General features: G+C 38.5%; 1 protein-coding gene across 1 annotated transcript in view; it reads right to left on the reverse strand.

The window, feature by feature from the left end:
* LOC131875689 (uncharacterized) overlaps positions 1–20,197 on the reverse strand; it is a 53,460-nt gene extending 33,263 nt beyond the window's left edge. Inside the window, exon 1 of the mRNA XM_059220296.1 lies at positions 19,760–20,197. Coding sequence (XP_059076279.1) covers positions 19,760–20,197 — 438 coding nt within the window. The remainder of the gene's footprint in view (positions 1–19,759) is intronic.
* Between the last annotated feature and the right edge of the window lie 863 nt (positions 20,198–21,060).

Here is a 21,060-nt window from a genome sequence, read left to right on the forward strand (position 1 = left end):
GGGAACTTATGGCATTGAAATTATAATGAATGAGTCTCTCATTATTATAATGACTCGAAGTACTCAAGTCAGTTCTTTTCATAATTATCCTGTCCATCAAGTATTTTTGGAGTACTTCTATAGCAATCATAGCAAATGATTTGCTTGACATCTTCGGGGAGTCCTTGTTCTCCTGTCCATGTGGTAATTGCTTCCTTGTTAACTGCCGCATTGGCAGCCCAGTCAGCAGAGCCATTGGCCTCCCGACAAAGGTGGGAAATGTAGCTTTTTTTAAAGGTGCTAATAAGGTCTCTAGCAGAGATGATGTTGTAGATCAACCATGAAGGTTTTGAGACCCCCTTAAGACAATTTATAATATTGTTTGAGTCCCCTTCAATTCATAGGTAGGGACAATTCCATTTTTTAGCTAGAAGGATACCTTGGAGAGCTGCCATAACTTCAGCTTTATGATTAGTTTGGATTCCAATAGGGACAGAAACCATTTCCTTGCACATTCCTTTGTCATCTCTTAGAACTGCTCCATAGCTTGAAGGACCCAGGTTACCTTTGGCAGCACTATCAAAATTAACTTTGAACCAACCACGAGGGGGGGTTTGTCATTTGGCTTCAAGCCTTTTATTATGGTTGAGGTTAGGACTGTCAGTACTCTTCATATTCCACACCCTTAAGATATTTGATTCCAGAGAGTTGTTCAAAAAACAAGGACCCTCAATGATCCCTATATTCTCCCGAATCGCCCATTGGATTTTTTGGAACACAATATCCTGATTGAGGGAGACATCCCTGAAGATTCAATTATTTCTTTCTTTCCATAGTCCCCATAGGATGTGAGGAAGAGAGAGCTGCCACAAAGATCTTAAAAAAGAATTAGTCCATTTTATGTTCCAGGAGGAAAATAAATCATTGATGGTTTTGGGAAACACCCAGACAATGCTAAAACTATTGAGAAATCTTTCCTAGAATGAGGCTGAGAAGGGGCAGTGAATGGCAAGGTGGTCCACAGACTCTTCTTCCTGAAGGCATAGAGCACATCTATTAGGGAAAGCAAAACCTCTGCTTTTTAGGTTGTCAAGGGTCAAGATTTTATTATGAAGGATGGTCCAGAAGAAGAAATTGATCTTGGGGGTAAGGCCTTTAATCCAGAATTTAGACCAGAAGGGATTACCTAAAGGATTGGGGGACAAAACACAATACATAGAGGAAACAGTAAGGGTACCTTTGGGATCATGCTTCCAGATCAAGGAGTCAACCTCTTTTTTCAACCATACCGCAGACAAATAGATCTTGAGCTTAGAAAGGCTTGGGTGGATGCTTTCAATATTTTGCCATTTGTTACCAGTCCAGTACTCAGCAACTAAGGAGCCAAAAGATCTTATACAAGAGGGAGCATGGGGGGCCCATTCATTGATTTCTATCATAGGTTTATCAAAAAGCTAGGGATCCTCCCAGAATTTAACTTTCCTACCATTACCAACTTTCCAGATCACTCCTTAGGCTATACTTTCTTTGCATTTAGAGGCATAATCCCATATGTGGGAACCATTAATACTAAGATCCGAATTGATAAAAGAAGAAAGGGAGGAGGACTAAAGAGAGTACTTACTTCGCTAAATTTTACACCATTCAGTATCTTGATGAAACAATCTCCAGACTTGTTTGGATAGAAGAGCTTCATTTAGGGTTCGAATCCTCCTCAGGCCCAGACTTCCATGACTCTTTGGTTTACAGACCTAGTCCTAGGCCACCAAGGATATTCTTTTCTAGTCCTCAGCCCTAGACCAAAGGAATCTTCTTTGAATTTTCTCGATAGCATCAATATACTTAACTGGAATTTTGAAAAGGCTAAGATCATATATCAGAATACTTAGAAGAGATTCTTTAAGAAGTTGGAGCTTTCCATCCTCACTTAGGAGGGCTCCTTTCCAGCCAGCTAACTTTTCTGGAATTTGTCCACTAGAGAACTCCAGAAGGAGTCAGGAGGAGTAGTACCCATTGGGAGACCAAGGTAGTTAGCAGGAAGATCAACAATCCTACACTCCAGGATTCTACTGATTCTCTGTTGTCTTCTCTCTGGGGTGTTGATGAAAAAAACTTCACTTTTTGTCCAGTTGATTAGCTAACCTGAAGAAGAGGCAAACTTACAAAGAGTACTCTTCAAAATTTTAGCTTCATAAATACTAGATTCCCCCATGATAATAGTATCATCGACAAATTGTTGATGGGAACAAACAAGATCCATTGAGGAAGGGTGGAGACCCTTAAAGGAGCCTTAAAAAACCAAATTTTCCATACTCCTTCCAAAACATTCTTCCATAATAATGAAGAGGATGGGGGAAATAGGATCCCCTTACCTAAGACCTCTAGAAGCTTGGAAAAAAGGAGAAGGGGAACCATTTATAAGGACAACAAAAGATGCAGAGGCGATAAGTTGGGTGATGAGATCCAAAACTCTGGAAGAGAAACCAAAAGACATGAGAACCTTCAAGAGAAAAGACCAGTCAACCCTATCATAGGCTTTGGAGAGATCAAGCTTAAGGATGAGACCCTACTTCTTAGCTTTAGCAAGAGAGTGGATGTTCTCATGGACAATAATAATAGAGTCAATAATTTGATGGCCAGGGACAAAACCATTTTTCTCATGATTAATAAGACCAGGAAGGATAGATAGCAATGTGGAAGTTAGAACCTTAGAGATAATCTTATAAAAGGAATTGCAAAGACTGATAGGTCTAAATTTATCCATAGAGTCAGTGCCTTGAGATTTGGAAATGAGATCCAGAAAAGTGCCATTGATTTCTTTCAAAAGTTTCCTAGCCCCAGAAAATTCCTTGACCCCATTGGAAACATCTTTACCGACAATGTCCCAGAAATCTTGAAAAAAGAACATTGGAAAACCATCCGGGCCCAATGCTTTGTTACCATTGAAGGAGAAGACAACATTTTTGATTTCCTAATTAGAGGGAATGGAAGAAAGGGAGGCATTCTTATGATCATCAATGAGAAAAGGGATGTTAAGAAGAAAAGAAGATTGAGCTTCAACATCCAACCTATGATCCGTCTTTAGCAGTTTTGAAAACAACCTTTTAGCTTCATTCCTAATTTCCTCCTCCTTGATAATCTCCCTGTTATCCACCATGAGTTTGGTAACCCTATTAACTACTTTATGCTTGATAGTTGACATGTGGAAGAATCTTGTGTTCCTATCTCCTTCCTTAAGCCAAATGCATCTAGATCTCTGCTTCCAAAAGGTTTCCTCTTTGGCAATGATATCATGATATTTTTTGAGTCTCATTTTCATCAGCAATGGACACAGTTCTGAAACCATCTTTCTGGATTTGAGCTTGTATTTCTTTGAGGTCTTCCTAGACTTTTCTTTTGGCCTCAAAAATGTTCCCAAAGCTGGATTTATTCCAGAGTCTTATGTTGTCCTTTATACTTTTAAGATTTTTAACAACTTTATACATAGCAGTTCCCTCAACTTGAATGCTCCACCATTTCTGGATATTACTTTTGATGTCTGGGTGGAGGGTCCACATTTTTTCAAATCTAAAGGGGAAGTTTCTCCTTCTGTTGATGGAATCAGCAATGAAAGTGATGAGAAAATGATCCAAACCAACCCGAATGTGGGCCGACAGAGAACAAAAATAATGACTATACCAGTCATCGGAAATGAGAGTCCTATCAAGATGAACTTGGATAAGATCATTACCAGTTCTCTTGTTAGTACAAGTATAACTACATCCCTATATTTCCAAGTCATTGAGAGCTTGAGAGTTAATGAAATCCATAAGGGCCAACCTGCTTTCTAGCTGAGGGGGGCTTCCTCCATATTTTTCCTCCTCTCTCAAAGGAGTATTGAAGTCTCCCATAACCAACCAACTAAGATTTATGAAGCTTTCCGTAGCTTGAATGAGTTTTTTCCATAAGGAATTTCTAGCCTTCAAAGTGTTGGGAGCATAAATGTTGGTGAGGACCCATGAAGTACCATCTTTTAGGTGCTCAAATTTGATACAAGAGAAATTGTTGTCCTGGATGATAACATGCCCTTTGACAGAATTAAGATTCCAAATGGTAGCTATGCCTCCCGAAGTACCTTCAGAATTGCCGCCTCTGACATTTCCATTTTTGAAAAACTTCAATGATTCAACTTTTTCTTTACTCATTTTGGTTTCTTGAATTAGAAAGATATCAGGTTTACTATCCCTTATCATGTTCCTGATAATGTCATGCTTATGGGGTTATTAAGTCCCCTAATATTCCAAGAAATAATCTTCATAGTTACTTACCAATTCCTAACTCCTTAAGAGTCTTTTGGGTTCCATATGCAATGTTCTTGTTGGCCTCCTTGTTTCTGACTGTGTGATTAGAGGGACGACCTGGGGAGGAGGAGGTATACCCAACATCCACTTGAGCTATTCTGCTAGATTTCCTTAGAATAGAAGTCAAGGGAGTAGTTCCTTTCTTATTCCTTTGCTTTGGTATTTTCCACTCAGCATCTATCTTAGGAGCCGCTACCGGGTTGCTTAGGGTTTTGGAAATTTCTTCTTCGTTTCCCCAATTAGGGGTTCTGGAAGCATTTGAATCATTTAAATCACTGTTAGCTGATTTTGAACTCCAGTCTGAGTCCAAGAGGTTCAAGCCCAAAATTGAACATTTTTGGGCTTCTTGTATTTCAAGACTAGGCATGAGCAGAGAGGAATCAGTCTTTTCTTCTTGGGAGACAAGGATTTCTCCTTCCTCTGGTTTATCATTTTTCTCTTGCAGTTCATTTCCTTCACAAGTATCTACCACCACTTCAACTATATCATTTGGGTAATCAGACTAATCTTTCTGCTCCCCTGTTTGAGAAGTAATCAGAAGGTTGACAATGGTTGAATAATTTCTCAGAGCTTCCTGGGTTGTAGGATTGGAGATAGAGGCTAAGGGTATTTCCTTCTTCTCCCCCAAGGGATTAAAACGGTTTGAGTTTTCTTCTTTACTTTTTGAGTTTTTAACTTCCATACCATTTTTCCTGGTGCCCTTTGGTTCTCAGAATGGGGCTTAGGCTGCCTGGATTCTGCCTTGGGTTTGATGGGACAAGACTTCGCCCAGTGCCCTGGTTTTTTACAGTGGAAGCAGGCAAAGGGAATAGATTCATATTCAATATGTTGCTTCCATGTTCCCAGCTTTGATACTAAATCTATCTGTTCTGGCATATCTGCATCATGGGATATCCCTACGCAGAACCTAGCATGAGTGAGTCTCCTTTTTGAAGTTGTTATTGGGTCCATAGAAAGCAGTTCACCAAAAGAGTTTGCAATTCTAGAGAAGATACTTTTTGCCCAATATTCCAGAGGCAAGCCTGGTAGCTTTACCCAAACTTGAACTTGTGTCAAGAGAGAGTCATACATATTCAGATTCAGTTGCCATTTATGAAGAACCAAGGTTGTCTTTCCTACCAACGAGGGACTTCCACAAAGAATCATAAGTTTGTCTTCTTCACAAGAGAAAGAAAAGGACAGAAGGCCTTTGGGTAAGGCCGAAATTTCAACATTACCCTTAAGGGCCCATTTTCATTTGACATAGGCCCTAACAACTTCAATGTGAGGATGTGGTCCCATAATTTTGCCTACCAAGGAGTTTGACATACTGTTTATATTATGATCCAAAACTAGATCAGCAATAGAGATAGAGAACTTACCTCCAGAAGGATCAGATATATTCTTGATAGGAGGAAATGAGGATTTACCAGTTGGTCTAGTTCCAAAGAGGGAAGACCATTTTTTTGATTCTTTTATACTCTCCCCAGAGCCATCACGTGGGATGGGCCCCCCGCTAGTCCCTTCCCCCAAGGGCCCAGAGGAACCCACTATCTTCTCTGATAGAGTACCACCAGTCTGCTGAATAGCAACAGCTTTCGGAAAGTCCGGAGGCTTATCCTTCTCTCCTATGGGTCCAGTTATAATATGGCCGCTCCCATCATTGGAACCAGAGTTCCCGCCTTGCAGAGAATTTGAATTTTGAATTCCCCTATTGCCTCTTACTTCTCCTTCCCCCATTGCCATTGACTGACACTTTTCACCATGTTACATTAGGAAGAGGAGAGGATAATTCACTAGATTCAATCTCTCCACATAAAGATGGTAGATTGAATTATGAATGAATTTGGAATGATAAGTTGATCCCCTCTTCCTTGTTTGAAATGGAAAGGAATTGATTGAATTATGTAGTGCAAAAGAGACAAAGAACTAATTATAAATTGAGATCGAAATATGGGATGAAGTTGCGCACCTAGTAGTAATATGTCGAGATGAAGTCTCCCTGCGAAGTTGAGGAAAAGTTGCCTGGACCGTGGTGGGAACGTACACGGTCCTCTGAAAAATCCGCAAAATGAAAAGGGTTTTTCTTCCTCTGCAAATGAAGCCCAAATCTAAAAGTACAGCTGTGCACCTGCAACCTACACACATAAAAGAGGGCAAAATGGGTTGGGATTGGGGGTTTGCCTTTAGGCCAAACTCCAGTTTTGGAATTAACCATGTAATGAAAGAAATTACTTGCAAGTAGCTGTAAATGAAAGAATGAATTGTAAATCACCTCAAGGGAGGTTGTAATAGAAATTTTGATAGAAATACTTGTGAGGAATTGAATATTGAAATCAATCTCCTCTTCAATTGTTGAATCCTTGACTTGAATGCAACACTTAGCCTTGAAGGGAGACTTGAGAATGTTCAATGCTGGAAAAGAATGCTTGAATGCTTGAATGCTCAATCACTTATGCAACTCCAATCTTATCCAACTTCAACCTATCCAACTTATGCAAATGAGAGGATGAATTCCCCTTAAATACATGTTAATGGATTTTATTTTCATCATGGGTCGACATCGAGGGATTTTCTCGCCCGATGCATAACCAACAATGCAACCCTAGGAAGGGTCCTGCCCCAAAATAAGGTAGGGATAGGGGTGTCACACCCTTGTCCTAGGAGGACAAGGGCACCACACTCCTGTCCAAGGGGGGACAGTGGTGTCATGCCCCTGTCCTACCCCTTTCTCCAGGGCAGAGTGTAGACGAGGTGATGCAGAGGCCAAGGAAGAAGTTGTTTCTAAAGGTTGAGCAATCTCTGGTCTCCGATCAGGCTAGAGGATTTTCACCCGCATGCATGAGGACCCTAATGCAGTCAAAAATTGCTAGGGTCACAATTTTATGATACTACATTACCAACAATTGGTATCGGAGAAGGTTCCTCTAAAGAAGCTTGATCACTTGAGGTGATCTGGGACGACAACTTATAAGAAGGATAGTCTGAGATTTGATGGATCAAACTACACTCTTTGGAAAAGCCAGATGGAGTGTCACTTGAGATGCATTGGTGAAGATTATTGGAAAATTACTAAAAATGTGAATAACATTCCTTAGAATGGTCCTTCAACTTTGGATGAGATAAAGGAAGTTGAATATAATATTATAGATAAGGAAGCATTGTTGAATGCCTTGACTGATTATGAAATGAAAAATGTGATGGATTTGTAGACTGCTCATGAGATATGGAATAAGTTGAAAACATTGTATCAAGGTGACAATCACGTGAAGATTTTCGAGTTGCAGATCTTGAAGGGAAAGTATGAGTTGTTGAAGATGGGCAAAGATGAGAATATTACTTCTTTTATGCAGAAAGTGAATGAGCTTGTGTGCAATATTAGACGTATCGTTGGAGTATTGGAAGAATTAGATATTGTTTCTAAAGTGTTGAGACTTACTCTGAAGACTTTACAATAGGTTCTGTTAGGGACTGATCCTGCTAGGGATCACCCGGTTTTAGGGATGGATAAAATATCCGATTAAGGGTTAAACCCTGTTAAAGGTTACCTTGTTAGAGGATTTTAAGAACTCAATGATTTTGGGTCACCCTGTTAAAGGATTTACAGCAAGCTAGTTAAAGCTACCCTGTAAAGGGATTTTCCAATTGTTGAAGTGGTTAGAGGTCAACAGGTATTACAATGATGTGGTAACAACACTTCAATGCCAATGCAGATCCGCTTTAGTTCCTTCCTTCTGCAATCACACTCTATAGGTATCTATTCTCTTATCTAGTCTGGCAAGAATCATGTATCTCTACACTTAGATACACACACAACATTTGCCAACAACCTCAACATGAAAAACATCATCTACCTTATAGGAAAGATAGGTCGGTAGCATAAACCCTAAACCCTAAACATTCAGGTTAAGTAATTCAGTAGATTCAATCCTGACCGTTGAACATATTGTATTGATTACAACAGTCTTGAACAGATCTCAAGATGTTCTCCATCATTCGTTCTTCACCACTTCTTGGAGGCTGATAACCCATCACGCATTCACCACTATTTACAAAAACTTCACACATTCCTGAGGTAGATAGGATCAATCTCCTTCATGCAAGATCCTTCACTCGCACAAGGCTGATGTGGCAACACAATATGTTCTTCATTACAATGCTAACTCATCACACGATGTCATCGGTTGAATCACACAGGCTTGGAATACTTCAACCAGAAACCCTGAAGCTAAGACTACCAACTGGTAGTCATACCATATGAAATCTTGATACAAAATGTTCCACATACCGGTTCACTTGGAGAAACATACCACTTCACTTATATACTGGTTCACATTCCAACATACCAGTTCACTTGGACAAACATACCACTTCACTTTTTCACATATACCGGTTCACAACATCATACCGGTTCTCTTGCAAGTTGCTTATTTCAATATACCAGTTTACTCTTTAGCATATTGACATCAATGACAACATACAATATCATCATGTCATCATACTCTGCACATATGCCAACAATCTCCCCCTTTGGCATTGATGGCAATATACAAAAGTAATATACAAAGATATCTCTCCGCTTCACATCTTTTCCCCCAACACTGCAGATATCTTCTCCCCCTTTGACAACAATGCCAAAGTGAAGGCATACACATCTATGTTCTACTAAGTTTCTCCCCCTAAGGAGTAGCATCCTTCATCACACCAATCCTGAAAAAGATATATCAATGTAAGTCCTGCATAATGTGGAGCACACACCTTTAGTTCACCTCTTGAAGGGGCAACACCCCTAATTCACCTCTCAAATAGGTAAAGGTAGCCTTTGGTAGAGGCTTGGTGAATATGTCTGCTAACTGCTACTTAGTGGAAACATGTTCCAGTACAACTTCTTTGTTCTGAACCTTTTCCCTTAAGAAATGATACTAAGCTCAAAGTGATTGGTTCTAGAATGTAAAACCGGATTCTTGGAGATGTTAATCGTACTTGTGTTGCCACAAAATATACTTACCGGTTCAGATACAGGAACTTTGAAGCCATTTAATATATGCTTCATCCAAATTATCTGGGTGCAGCTCATAAATGTTGCAATGTACTCCGCTTCTGCTATAGATTGAGAGATACAACTCTACTTCTTACTCATCCATGAGACTAGTCTGCCACCAAGAAAGAATGCACCACTGGTTGTGCTCTTCCAGTTGTCCACATTACTAGCTCAGTTAGCATCTGTAAACACTTTCAGGTTGAAATCATTACTTTATGGATACCATAATCCATAGTCAATAGTTCCCTTCAAATATCTCAGAATCCGCTTGACTGCTACCAAGTGGGATTCTCTTGGGCTTTTCTGGAACCGTGCAGCAATGCCCACTGCATGTGCAATGTCGGGTCTGCTATGTACTACATAGTGCAATTTACCATTCATTGATCGATATTCCTTCTCATTTACCAACCCTGAGTCATCCTCTTTGGATAATTTACGACCAGTCACCATCGGTGTACCAACCGGTTTGTTGTCTTCCATGCCAAAGGTCTTCAACACCTCTTTGACATATTTGGACTAAGTGATAAAGATTCCATCTTTCATTGGTTGAATTTGTAGTCCAATGAAAAAATTAATCTCCCCTATAAGTGACATCTCAAACTCCTTTTTCATCTCATCTGCAAAATCATGACTCATCTTTTCATCTCCTCCAAAGATTATGTCATCAACAAATACCTCACAGATTAGAATCTGATCTCCTTCTAACTTCAGGTAGATATTAATATCCTCATTTGTTCTCTCAAATCCAATCTTCATAATATGGGAGTGCAAGCATTCATACCATGCTCTAGGTGCCTGCTTTAGTCCATACAAGGCCTTATGTAGCCTACACACCATGTCACTGTCTTTTGATAGGGCAAACCCATCTGGTTGCTCTATATACACCTCCTCTTCTAGTATTCCATTCAGGAATGTAGACTTTACATCCATTTGATATACTTTGAATCCCTTGAATGCTGCATATGTAAGAAGCATACGAACTCCTTCCAATCTAGCTACTGGAGCAAAGGTTTCTCCATAGTCTTCTCCTTCTTCTTGGGCATATCCTTTACACACCAACCTGGCTTTGTTTCTAACCACTGAGCCATCTTCATTCAACTTATTTGTAAAAACCCATTTGGTGCCAATGACATTTTTATGCTCCGGTTTGGGTACCAAAGACCATGTACTATTCTTTTCTATTTGGTCAAGTTCCTCTTCCATTGCCTTGATCTAGTCTTCATCTTTATTTGCCTCTCTAAATGTTTTAGGCTCAAATTCAGAGATCATGCAAGAGTTTTCTCTGATCTTTCTTCTTGTAAGAATTCCTGCATCCTTGTCTCCTATGATCTACTTTGGATCATGATTCAGCTTTACATACCTAGGAATGATCTTAGTTGTTTCCTCTTACTTTTCTTCTTCATCCTCATCTTCATCAACATCAACATCTACTAGTGTAGGAGCACTGTTACTGGTGCTTGGCTGTTTTGCAACCGGTTCCTAGAAGGTTACTACCGATTCATCTCCTACTTACTCACTATCGGTTTCCTCAGATTTCTCAGAGGTTTCATCAACTCTAACATTGATGCTTTCAAAAATTCTCTAAGTCCTATTGTTGAAACATTTGAGAGCTTTTCTCTTTGTGGAATACCCTAGGAATATTCCCTCATCACATTTAGCATCAAATTTGCTCTGATGTTCACTCTTCTTGATATAACATTTACTACCAAACACTCTGAAGTAGCTTACCACTGGTGTCTTATCAGTCCAATACTCATAAGGTGTTTTATCCTTACCCTTTTTGATGAGTACCCGGTTCATTGTGTAGACTGCAGTGCTCACCGCTTCTCTCCAAAAGGTGTGAACAACCTTCCCTTGGATCAACATAGTTCTAGCTACTTCAACCACAGTCTGGTTGTTCCTTTCTAATAGGCCATTTTGCTGTGGAGTCCGGGGGGCAGACAGTTGCCTCTTGATGCCATTCTCTTCACAGTATTTGTTGAATTCTCTGGAAGTGAATTCTCCTCCTTCATCAGTTCTTAAGCACTTAATCCTCTTACCACTTTCTTTTTATACCAATGCTCTAAAGGCTTTGAACTTTCTGAAAGCTTCAAATTTGTCCTTCAAGAATGTGACCCACATCATTCTCGAGAAATCATCAATAAGAATCATAAAATACCTATCTCCCTGCACACTCCTAGTTTTCATAAGACCACACAAATCAAGATGCACAAGATCAAGTAAATTGTCTGCAGTGAAAGGTTTACCTTTGAAGTTTGAGGAAGACATTTTCCCTAGTTGACACTCTCTGCACAAAGGATTCTCCGGTTTGCTCAGCATAGGCAATCCTCTAACTACCTTGATCTTACTGGCCTTTACAATATTTTCAAAGTTTACATGGTAGAGTCTCCTATGCCATATCTAGCTATCCTCAAACTTAGCCATTAGACATGTACTGACATTAGAATTTAACTGAAATAGGTTACCTTTGGTCTGCATACCGGTAGCCATCAGTTCACCATTCTTTCCTTTGATTTTGCATACTCCATTTCTGAATTCCAGAGTGAGTCCATTATCATTCAGTTGAGCAACACTCAAAAGGTTCTGTCTGAGACCTTCTACCCAATACACATTATCAACATTGCTTCTTCCATTTAGAGAGATGGACCCTTTGCCTTTTACCATACATGGTGCATCATTACCAAAATGAACCACACGACCATCATACTCTTCCAGAGATAGAAACTTACTCCGGTCACCAGTCATATGGTGAGAACATCCGCTGTCAATAATCCACTCATTGGAATTATTAAAGGGGGAGACAAGAGCCTTCTTGTCTGGCACATCTTCCTTGACTACTACAAACACAATATCTTCATTTTCTTCATCTTCTGATTCCTCATTAGTGACACCTTCATCAACTACTACAAAACAGTTTCTCCGGTTTCCTCCTTTGAACTTCTTGAACCTCTCCAGTTTGTCCTTGTTGTCACCATTAGGGCAGTTTACAACAATGTGTCCTATCCAGTTACAAGAAAAGTATTTCAAAGGAAGCTTACCTCTGTATTTACCAGTTCCCTTGGGAAGTCTCTTGGCAAGAAGAGCTTCAAATTCCATCAGGATCTCCTCATCATCCATTTCTCTACTTTGTCTTGGTTCACCACTAGTACTAGCTTCTTTGCCTTTTCTAGATGGTGCAACAGATGCTCTAAAGGCTGATTCAATCTTTTGAATACTGCCATCATAATTATTTATCTCATAAGCTGTTAAATTTGCAATGATGGAGTCTAGGGATACCTTTGTCTTGTCTACAGACCTCAACTCCTGAATAGCAACAACCCTTATTTCATAGACCAGTAATAAGGATCTCAAAACTTTGCTAACAACAATGGAATCTTCCATTTTACCACCTGCACTCTTGATATCTCAAAAAATAGTTTGGATTCTTATTCTATATTGTTGAATGGTCTCTCCTTCAACCATCCACATGTCTTCAAACTTTCCCCTAAGGTTTTCCTCCTTAGCTTGTTTCACATGCTCATCATCGCCATAGATATTCTCAAGGGCATCCCATACTTCTTTGGGATTCTCTTTGTCCTGAACATCAATAAAATCAATGTCAGATAAACTGTTGATTAGGGCTTCCATGACTTGCCCATTCTCTAGAATCTCTCTCTTTTGATCATCGGTGAGAGTACCAGTAGGGATAACATAAGCATTCTCAACATAGCTCCAATGTTGAGCACCCATGCTTCTGATGTATATCTTCATTCCATCCTTCCATACTTTAAAGTTGTCTCTATTGAACTTTGGACCTTCCCTCTTCATCATTAGAGCAGGAACTTTACCTCAAGCGGTTAAGCTTACAACACAGAGGACATGGAGGATGCTCTGATAGCAATTGATGAATCAATGATGAACAATTAGTACCAAACCGGTACTGAGAGGGGGGGTGAATAAGTACTAAGAAAAACACTTTTCCTTGAACCGGTTTGACTGAGAACACTGCACTTGACTGGCAAGCAATAACACCGGTCTAAACCATATTACTACTGGTTAAACATAGTGAAAGACATAAACCGGTAACTCAGCTTTCCACATAATCTAACATCTTATTTCCACTTCACCCATATGCATACACTAGTAATACTTCAATAGAAAGGTAAATACTTACTGGTTCAACATGCTTTACCACTTAACACAGAATAACAAAGCATCACATGAAAAGCATCACACATAACACACATATTTTTCACTTGGGAACCCAACTGGGAAAAACCACGGTGGGGATGAATACCCACAAGCTGTTCTTTGAACCCTTTTGAAGTCCGCTCTATTAGGAGCCTAGTTTGGTTAAAGACTTTACAATAGGTTCCGTTAGGAACCGATCCTACTAGGGATCACCCGGTTTAAGGGATGGCTAAAATACACGGTTAAGGGTTAAACCCTGTTAAAGGTTACCTTGTTAGAGGATTTTAAGAACTTAATGATTTTGAGTCACCCTGTTAAAGGATTTATAGCAAGCCGGTTAAAGCTACCTTGTTAAGGGATTTTCCAATTGTTGAAGTGGTTAGAGGTCAACAGGTATTACAATGATTTGGTAACAACACTTCAATGCCAATGCAGATCCGCTTTTGTTCCTTCCTTCTGCAATCACACTCTGTAGGTATCTATTCTCTTATCTGGTTTGGCAAGAATCATGTATCTCTGCACTTAGATTCACACACAACATTTGCCAACAACATGAAAAACAACATCGACCTTATAGGAAAGATAGGTCAATAGCATAAACCCTAAACCCTAAACATTTAGGTTAAACAATTCAGTTGGTTCAATCCTGACCGTTGAACATATTGTATTGATTACAACAGTCTTGAACAAATCTCAAGATGTTCTCCATCATTCGTTCTTCACTGCTTCTTGGAGGCTGATAACCCATCACGTGTTCTCCACCATTTACAAAGACTTCGCACATTCCCGAGGTAGATAGGATCAATCTCCTTCATGCAATATCCTTTACATGCACAAGGGTGATGTGACAACACAATATGTTCTTCATTACAATGCTAACTCATTACACGGTGTCATCGATTGAATCACACAGGTTTGGAATACTTCAATCGGAAACCCTGAAGCTAAGACTACCAATCGATAGTCATACCATATGAAACCTTGATACAAAACATTCCACATACCACTTCACTTGGACAAACATATTGCTTCACTTATATACCGGTTCACTTGGACAAACATCCCGCTTCACTTTTTCACATATACCAGTTCACAACATCATACTGGTTCTCTTGCAAGTTTCTTACTTCAATATACCGGTTTACTCTTCAGTATATTGACATCAATGACAACATACAATATCATCATGTCATCGTACTCTACACATATGCCAACAGATTTGTGTGGTCCTTCTAGAGTGAGAAGCTTGTAGGGAACATGTATTTTATGTTGTTGATTGATGACTATTCAAGGATGATGTGGGTTACTTTCTTAAAGGAGAATTATGAAGCCTTGGAGAAGTTCAAGATTTTCAAAGCCATGGTTGAGACCGAGACAAGATTGAAGCTAAAGTGTCTGAGATCTGACAGAGGTGGTGAATTCACTTCTGGTGAGTTCAATGCATTTTGTGAAGAGCATGGAGTAAAGAGACAATTGTCTACACCTAAAACTCCTTAGCAAAATGGTGTTGTGGAGAGGAAGAATAGAACAATTCAAGAAGTTGTTAGAACCAAGATGTTGGAAGCAAACGTTCCGCATATCTATTAGAGAGAAGATGTGAGTATTGTTGTATACACTCTTAATTGAGTACATATCAAAGGTGATACCGGTAAGACTCCTTATGAGTTATGGTTTGGTCATGTTCCTGCAGTTAGATATTTTTGAACTTTTGGTAAATGTTATATCAAAAGAGATGAAGATCTAGGGAAGTTTGAAGCTAGATGTGATGAAGGAATTTTTCTTGGTTATTCTACTAGGAGAAAACCTACCGGTATTATAATAAGAGATTGAGGAAGATAGTTGAAAGTGATAATATGAAAGTTGATGAAAAATGAGAGACATATCAGATCCTACAGATATGATTCTGATGATCAAAATGACAAATAAGATAAAGGAACGCAAGTGCAGACCCATAATCTAATTCAGATTGTTTCAAAAAAAGCCAAAAAATCAAGGAGAGACTAGTGCTAGTGTAGAAGAAAGAACTCAAGAGTATGGAGATAAAGAAAATCCTAATACTCCCAGGTATGTGAGGTTAAATAATTCAGAAAATCAGATCATAGGAGATAAGAATAAAGGTGTGATGACTAGAAGAAGAATTGTTGAAGAATATTGCTTGATTTCTATTGGTTAACAGATTTGTCCTTTAATAAAACTCAAATAATACCACTTTATTTCCCCTTAAAAGAACAAAACATTAAGCAAACAGTTAGGTAAACTTGTGAAAGTTTCCTTCTAAATTTTCTGAGGTACAACTCCCTATTAGATTTTCAATGAATGAAAACAAGAAAATGAATTATGCATATACTTATAACCAGAAAGTATGAAAGGCATTTTCACATCTACACATCAGTATGTTGTAAATGCATCTTTTTGTAATATATTTCTTAAACGACAAAGCTCACAAACTTTGTTATGTTTCACACTTCTCATTCAAAGATACTTTCAGACCAAATTCCCTCTTAAATGCATAACATTCCTTAAAGAAACAAAAGACTATTTTGACATAAATGAATTCTAATAGAAATTCATTTTCATTCTTCAAACACATAGATTTGAAACTCCAAAATAATCACTTTCATTCATTCATAGATAAATGAGTATTTATTTTTGAAACATTGTGCAACTGCAAAATAAAATGTATCAAGTCTGAAAGCCCCCAAAAATTCTCGGACCTTCACATAGTCTTTTTAAAACATATAAATAGCCATGGATCGGCTAACTGTAGTTAGGGAAACACAAAGTTACATAACTTTGCCCCTGAGTCAAGATTCCATTCTTAAAACATAACCAGAAAACTAATTTTTGAAACTGTCTTATAATTCATCATTAAATAATTTCAAAGGGCCTGGACGATCGAGATTGCATCTATGGAACATGATCCTCAGGTTGGTTTGGCACTATGCTGGTGATGAGTTTCTAATCTAAATGAGCAGCTGAAAAGTTCTATATAATGACAAAGTTTGGAAGTCCGATATGAGCAATCCTCTGATGCCACATTTCCTCATCTTTCCGGACTTGGGCCACAATATCTGCATGACTTCCCAAGTGTTCTATGCATAGGAAAATGAGGGACTCAATCTTCACCACAGTTGAGAAGCCATTTATTGTTAGAGTTTTTGCTTCTTTAACATAATTAATTTTCCATTCAAATGACTGAGTAATGACTTCTAGACTTTCTATCATTTTCCCGTCAGGTCCTTCAGACACTTGATTCCTATGCATTTCAAATCATTTTGCATGGATAGAACGAGTTAAGATAACTCATACCATATTTTAGCAGATTGTTCACATCCCTATTCTACTACAAAGTTTTGCCACTCAATGTTTTTCTTGCATACATAGAATATATTATCATCCAAGCCCTGCACTGGTTTTTCTAAACTTCATGATGCCATACTTTTGTACATCAACCATTTGAGCTACCACAACTCTCCACTTGGTTTCCTCCTCCTTCTAATTGGCAATTTCCGTCTATATCTCTTTCATTACAGTTATGGCATTTTCGTACACCTTGCTCAGATTCTTGAAGTATTATGTGCCGGATTGAGTGATCCTCTCCAACCATTCCTAGAAAATCTTGATGAAAGTATTGTCATTGATGTCAAAAAAGGACGGGTCTAGAATATTAATAATACATTTCCAGAATATCTTATCATCAGCAAATATAAACAATGTACCATGGAGCGATAAAAAATGAGAAGCGTAGCGAATTAAAAGAAGAATGACACCATTAAGTGTGCAATGACTCTCATTAATTTGTTTATTATAAACAAATATCAATGCTATACTGGAACAATGATGAGCATGTCCAACACTGCCCAATACTACAGTGACTCATATTAGATGCAACAATATATATTCCAGATATGTATTATGGGAAACAAAGTAACGTGGTTATGTTTGATATGTTTCAAAGAGATGTTAAAAATACAAAGACTGTCAAAACAATATTTGGTTGGTTGCTAAATTAACAAAGGCATTCATTAATCAAAGCAAAGATTATATTCATAATATATAAAGTAATATATAAAAAGATGACAACATACATAAGACTATGGTATATACAGTACCAGTAAAAATACAATATACACATATCAATAAAAGGTTTCAAATAGTGTGTTCCCAAAATGACAATAATTTGCATATACCATACTATGGACATATACCATGCATATTGGTACACATAGCATTATGAGCAAATAGATTGTGGATGATACAACAGACTGAGGACTAATAAAGACACATATATACATAAATACAATTAAAGAAGGACCAACGTGCTAAAGCACTAAAGAGAATTAATAAGCAATTAGAGTAGAAACAAAATTAAACAAAGGCAAAGATACAGATCAATAAAGACAAATATCCTATAGAAAACCAGAAAAAGACAAAAGCAAATTAGATGAAAAACAGAAAAAGACAAAGACAAAAAGTGCACGATTGCATTTACATTAGAAGAAGCAAAGACTTAAGAACATTGAATGATTTTGAAAAGTCATATAAGACAAAAATAGACGTGGCATGAAGAGAGCAGTCAGCAAATAAAAAAAAATACTTAACTAGCAAGTGCTTTGTTTATTAAGACAAATGGATGTGACCCTTCGATAATCAAAGGGTGTGTCTTTTAAATAAAAAGCATATATATATGTATGAAGTGTATTGGAGAGTGTTGTGTGAGTGTAATGTGTAGAGTGTGAAGAATAAAATAAAAAGAATATGTATGAAGAGAAAGTGTTGTGCATGAAGCTTAAGAATATCACATTCTGTTGAGTGTGGGGTGTGCTAAAATAAAAATTTCAGATTGTTGTGTGAAGAAGATATATATATATATATATTCATGTATACTCTTGAAAATTAAAGTGTGTGATAGCTATGATAAAAATATAAAGAGTACATATGCAGACATAAAAGAAAATTTATTCAGATATACAAAAGGAACATGAACAGAGTGAATAAGAGTATATAGAAGATCAATCCAGATTTGCAAAGGCTTTGCAATACAAAACTATGAAGCATGTTTTGTGAACATCTTTACAGAAGATAGGAACAAATTGAGGAGGGAAATATAATCAGATTTTCATAGAGTGGGTTGGTGCACACTAATTTTGGATAAGGGAGTTGGTGCTTCCAGTGGGTTGGTGCTCACAAACAATTGTAAAAGAAGAATTATATATATATATATATATATATATATATAACATTCATTTTAGTGGCTTCTCCCGCATTGGGTTTCCACTCAAAATTATTGTGTTCATGTGCATAACTATTTTTCAATGATTGATTCTATCATATAAAATATTGAATTGGCAAAAAGTTTCATTATACTGATTCACCCCTCTCTCAGTATAATTGTGTGCTCTTTGTTGGTGTAAATAATTATTCATCTTGGATATTATTACACTTTACTTAAGTTTACTTAGGATAATGCATTTCATAGTAGTTTGGGTATGAGACACTTGGGTGTTTGTGCCACATTGGGATAGTGTGTGTAGGGGAAATTCCACCTTTTATGGTGTTGATCTTGTTGTTACACTCCACATTCAGTGGGTGATCCACCTCATGTGGAGTATTATATTATTTCTCCTACCTACCCACACCTATTTCCTACCTACCCTTATTTCTTATTGAACCACATGTCATGATTGTGTGCTCACATATCCCTAGCCTTGCCTATATAAGCAGACTCATCTACATTGTATGTAACTATTGTAATTGATTATTGATCATTTTCTATTGATGAGAATACAGTTTATTCTTGTCCCATATTATGTCTCTATTTTGTACATTTCATTGAGCTCTTGATCTTGGCAAAATCTCACATGGTATCAGAGCTATTGGGGCTTCATTGATTCGTCTTGAAGAGGCATTATTGCGACATCAAGAGGCAGATCTAAGGAGCAACATCTTTTGGAGGCATCCTAGACCAGATCTGACCTCGCCATTGCGTCTAGAAGGCCGTTTCCATGAATTTTGGTTATAAAGTCGGCCTATTTTGGTGAGAAAATTTTTTTCTCCAATTTTGCTAGTATTGTACGGATTTCGAAATTTTTTAATATATTTTTCGAAAAAAAAAAAAAAAATTTATTTTTTTGAAAAAATTCTTAAAAAAAATAAAATAAAAAATGAAAAATCAGAAAAAAAAAAAAAAAAGTTTTTGGGGGGTCCACAGACCCCCCCCCGTGACCCCTATACTCTGCAGGCCGCCGACCGTACTCTGTTCCCGCCGCGTACCTGTCTGCCATTCATTGCAGCCCGTACCTGCCGGACCACTGTCACCTACGTTGTTTCCAGTGCCGCTGAGTCCCGTCGGCTCTGGCACCGCCGATCGCCGCCCGACGACTTCCTTCGGCATCTTCCGTGACGTCGCCGCCCCGCTCCGTACGCAGGTTCCCTCCTCCCACCGGCACCCGCTACCACACAACGCCGCCACCTCAGCACCGGCGCCTCCCGCCGCCTCCAGGTAGTGCCTGCCGGCGCCAACGCCGCCTCCGGCGACTTCCAGCCCCATGGCCGCTGGCATATTCTCCTCTGGCGCTCCACAGACAGGTGAACCTGCGTTCGCCACGTGGTAGGCGACCATTGGCCCGCGGGTTAAACCGTACGACTCGTCACCCACACCATGCAGGCTCTTCATACACACAGTCATTGTGACACGTCATCCGTACGGCCTGCACAGTCATCTGCCACATCATCAGTCCGTATAGTACGGACGCCCAGTCAGCAGATAGGCGAAGTTTTTGTGACGGTCATATGGCCATCAAATTTAACCCAGTGACTTGCTGATGTCAGTGCCACATCAGCAAGGTTTGAAAATTTTGCAGGCCCCTCTCATTGAGCTTTTTGATTTTGTAGTTCAACTTCAAATGGCCATAACTTGCTCATTTTTGCTCCTTTTTGGGTGCAATTTTTTTTGAAATGGGCTATAATTTTGTGCTCTTTGCAGTGGTGAAGAAATTTTTTGATTTTGATGCACGAATTTTTCAAAAAATGCAGTTTTTGGTGACTGTATCTGAGTAATCCCAGTTTTTGCAACTTCAGAGGCTTCGTTTGGGGTCATACGACCTCCTTTTTAGGTGCCTTTTTTTTTGAAAGTGTGTATTTTTTCATCTACTTTCACGTGATGCTATCAAATTGATGCCATTGTAAGTAGAAATTATACTTTCAGATTTTGGCCATTTTTGGCTCTCTTGGTACTTGTATATTTGCTTGAATCTTAGTTAGATTCATTGCACTATTGATTGAAGTCTCTTGTATCTCATTTGGGAAGTTGTAAAATTTGCATCATAAGTCCACTTTGCCTTGTTTTGCAAGTGGCTCATTGTAATCGCACTAAGTATAAAGTGCCAAAATCATCACTTTGGGGGGGGTACTTTGATTGAATGAATTTGGGGGGGTGTCTCTTGTGCTTTTGTGCTCTTGTGTTCCTTCCTTTTTGCTGCTATGGGTTCTTCTAAGTTTCCTCTCTTAACTCCACATAATTATGCTACTTGGAAAATTGATGCATAGAGT

The sequence above is a fragment of the Cryptomeria japonica genome, chromosome 5, assembly GCF_030272615.1.
Source record: "Cryptomeria japonica chromosome 5, Sugi_1.0, whole genome shotgun sequence".
NCBI classification, from domain to species: Eukaryota; Viridiplantae; Streptophyta; class Pinopsida; order Cupressales; family Cupressaceae; genus Cryptomeria; species Cryptomeria japonica.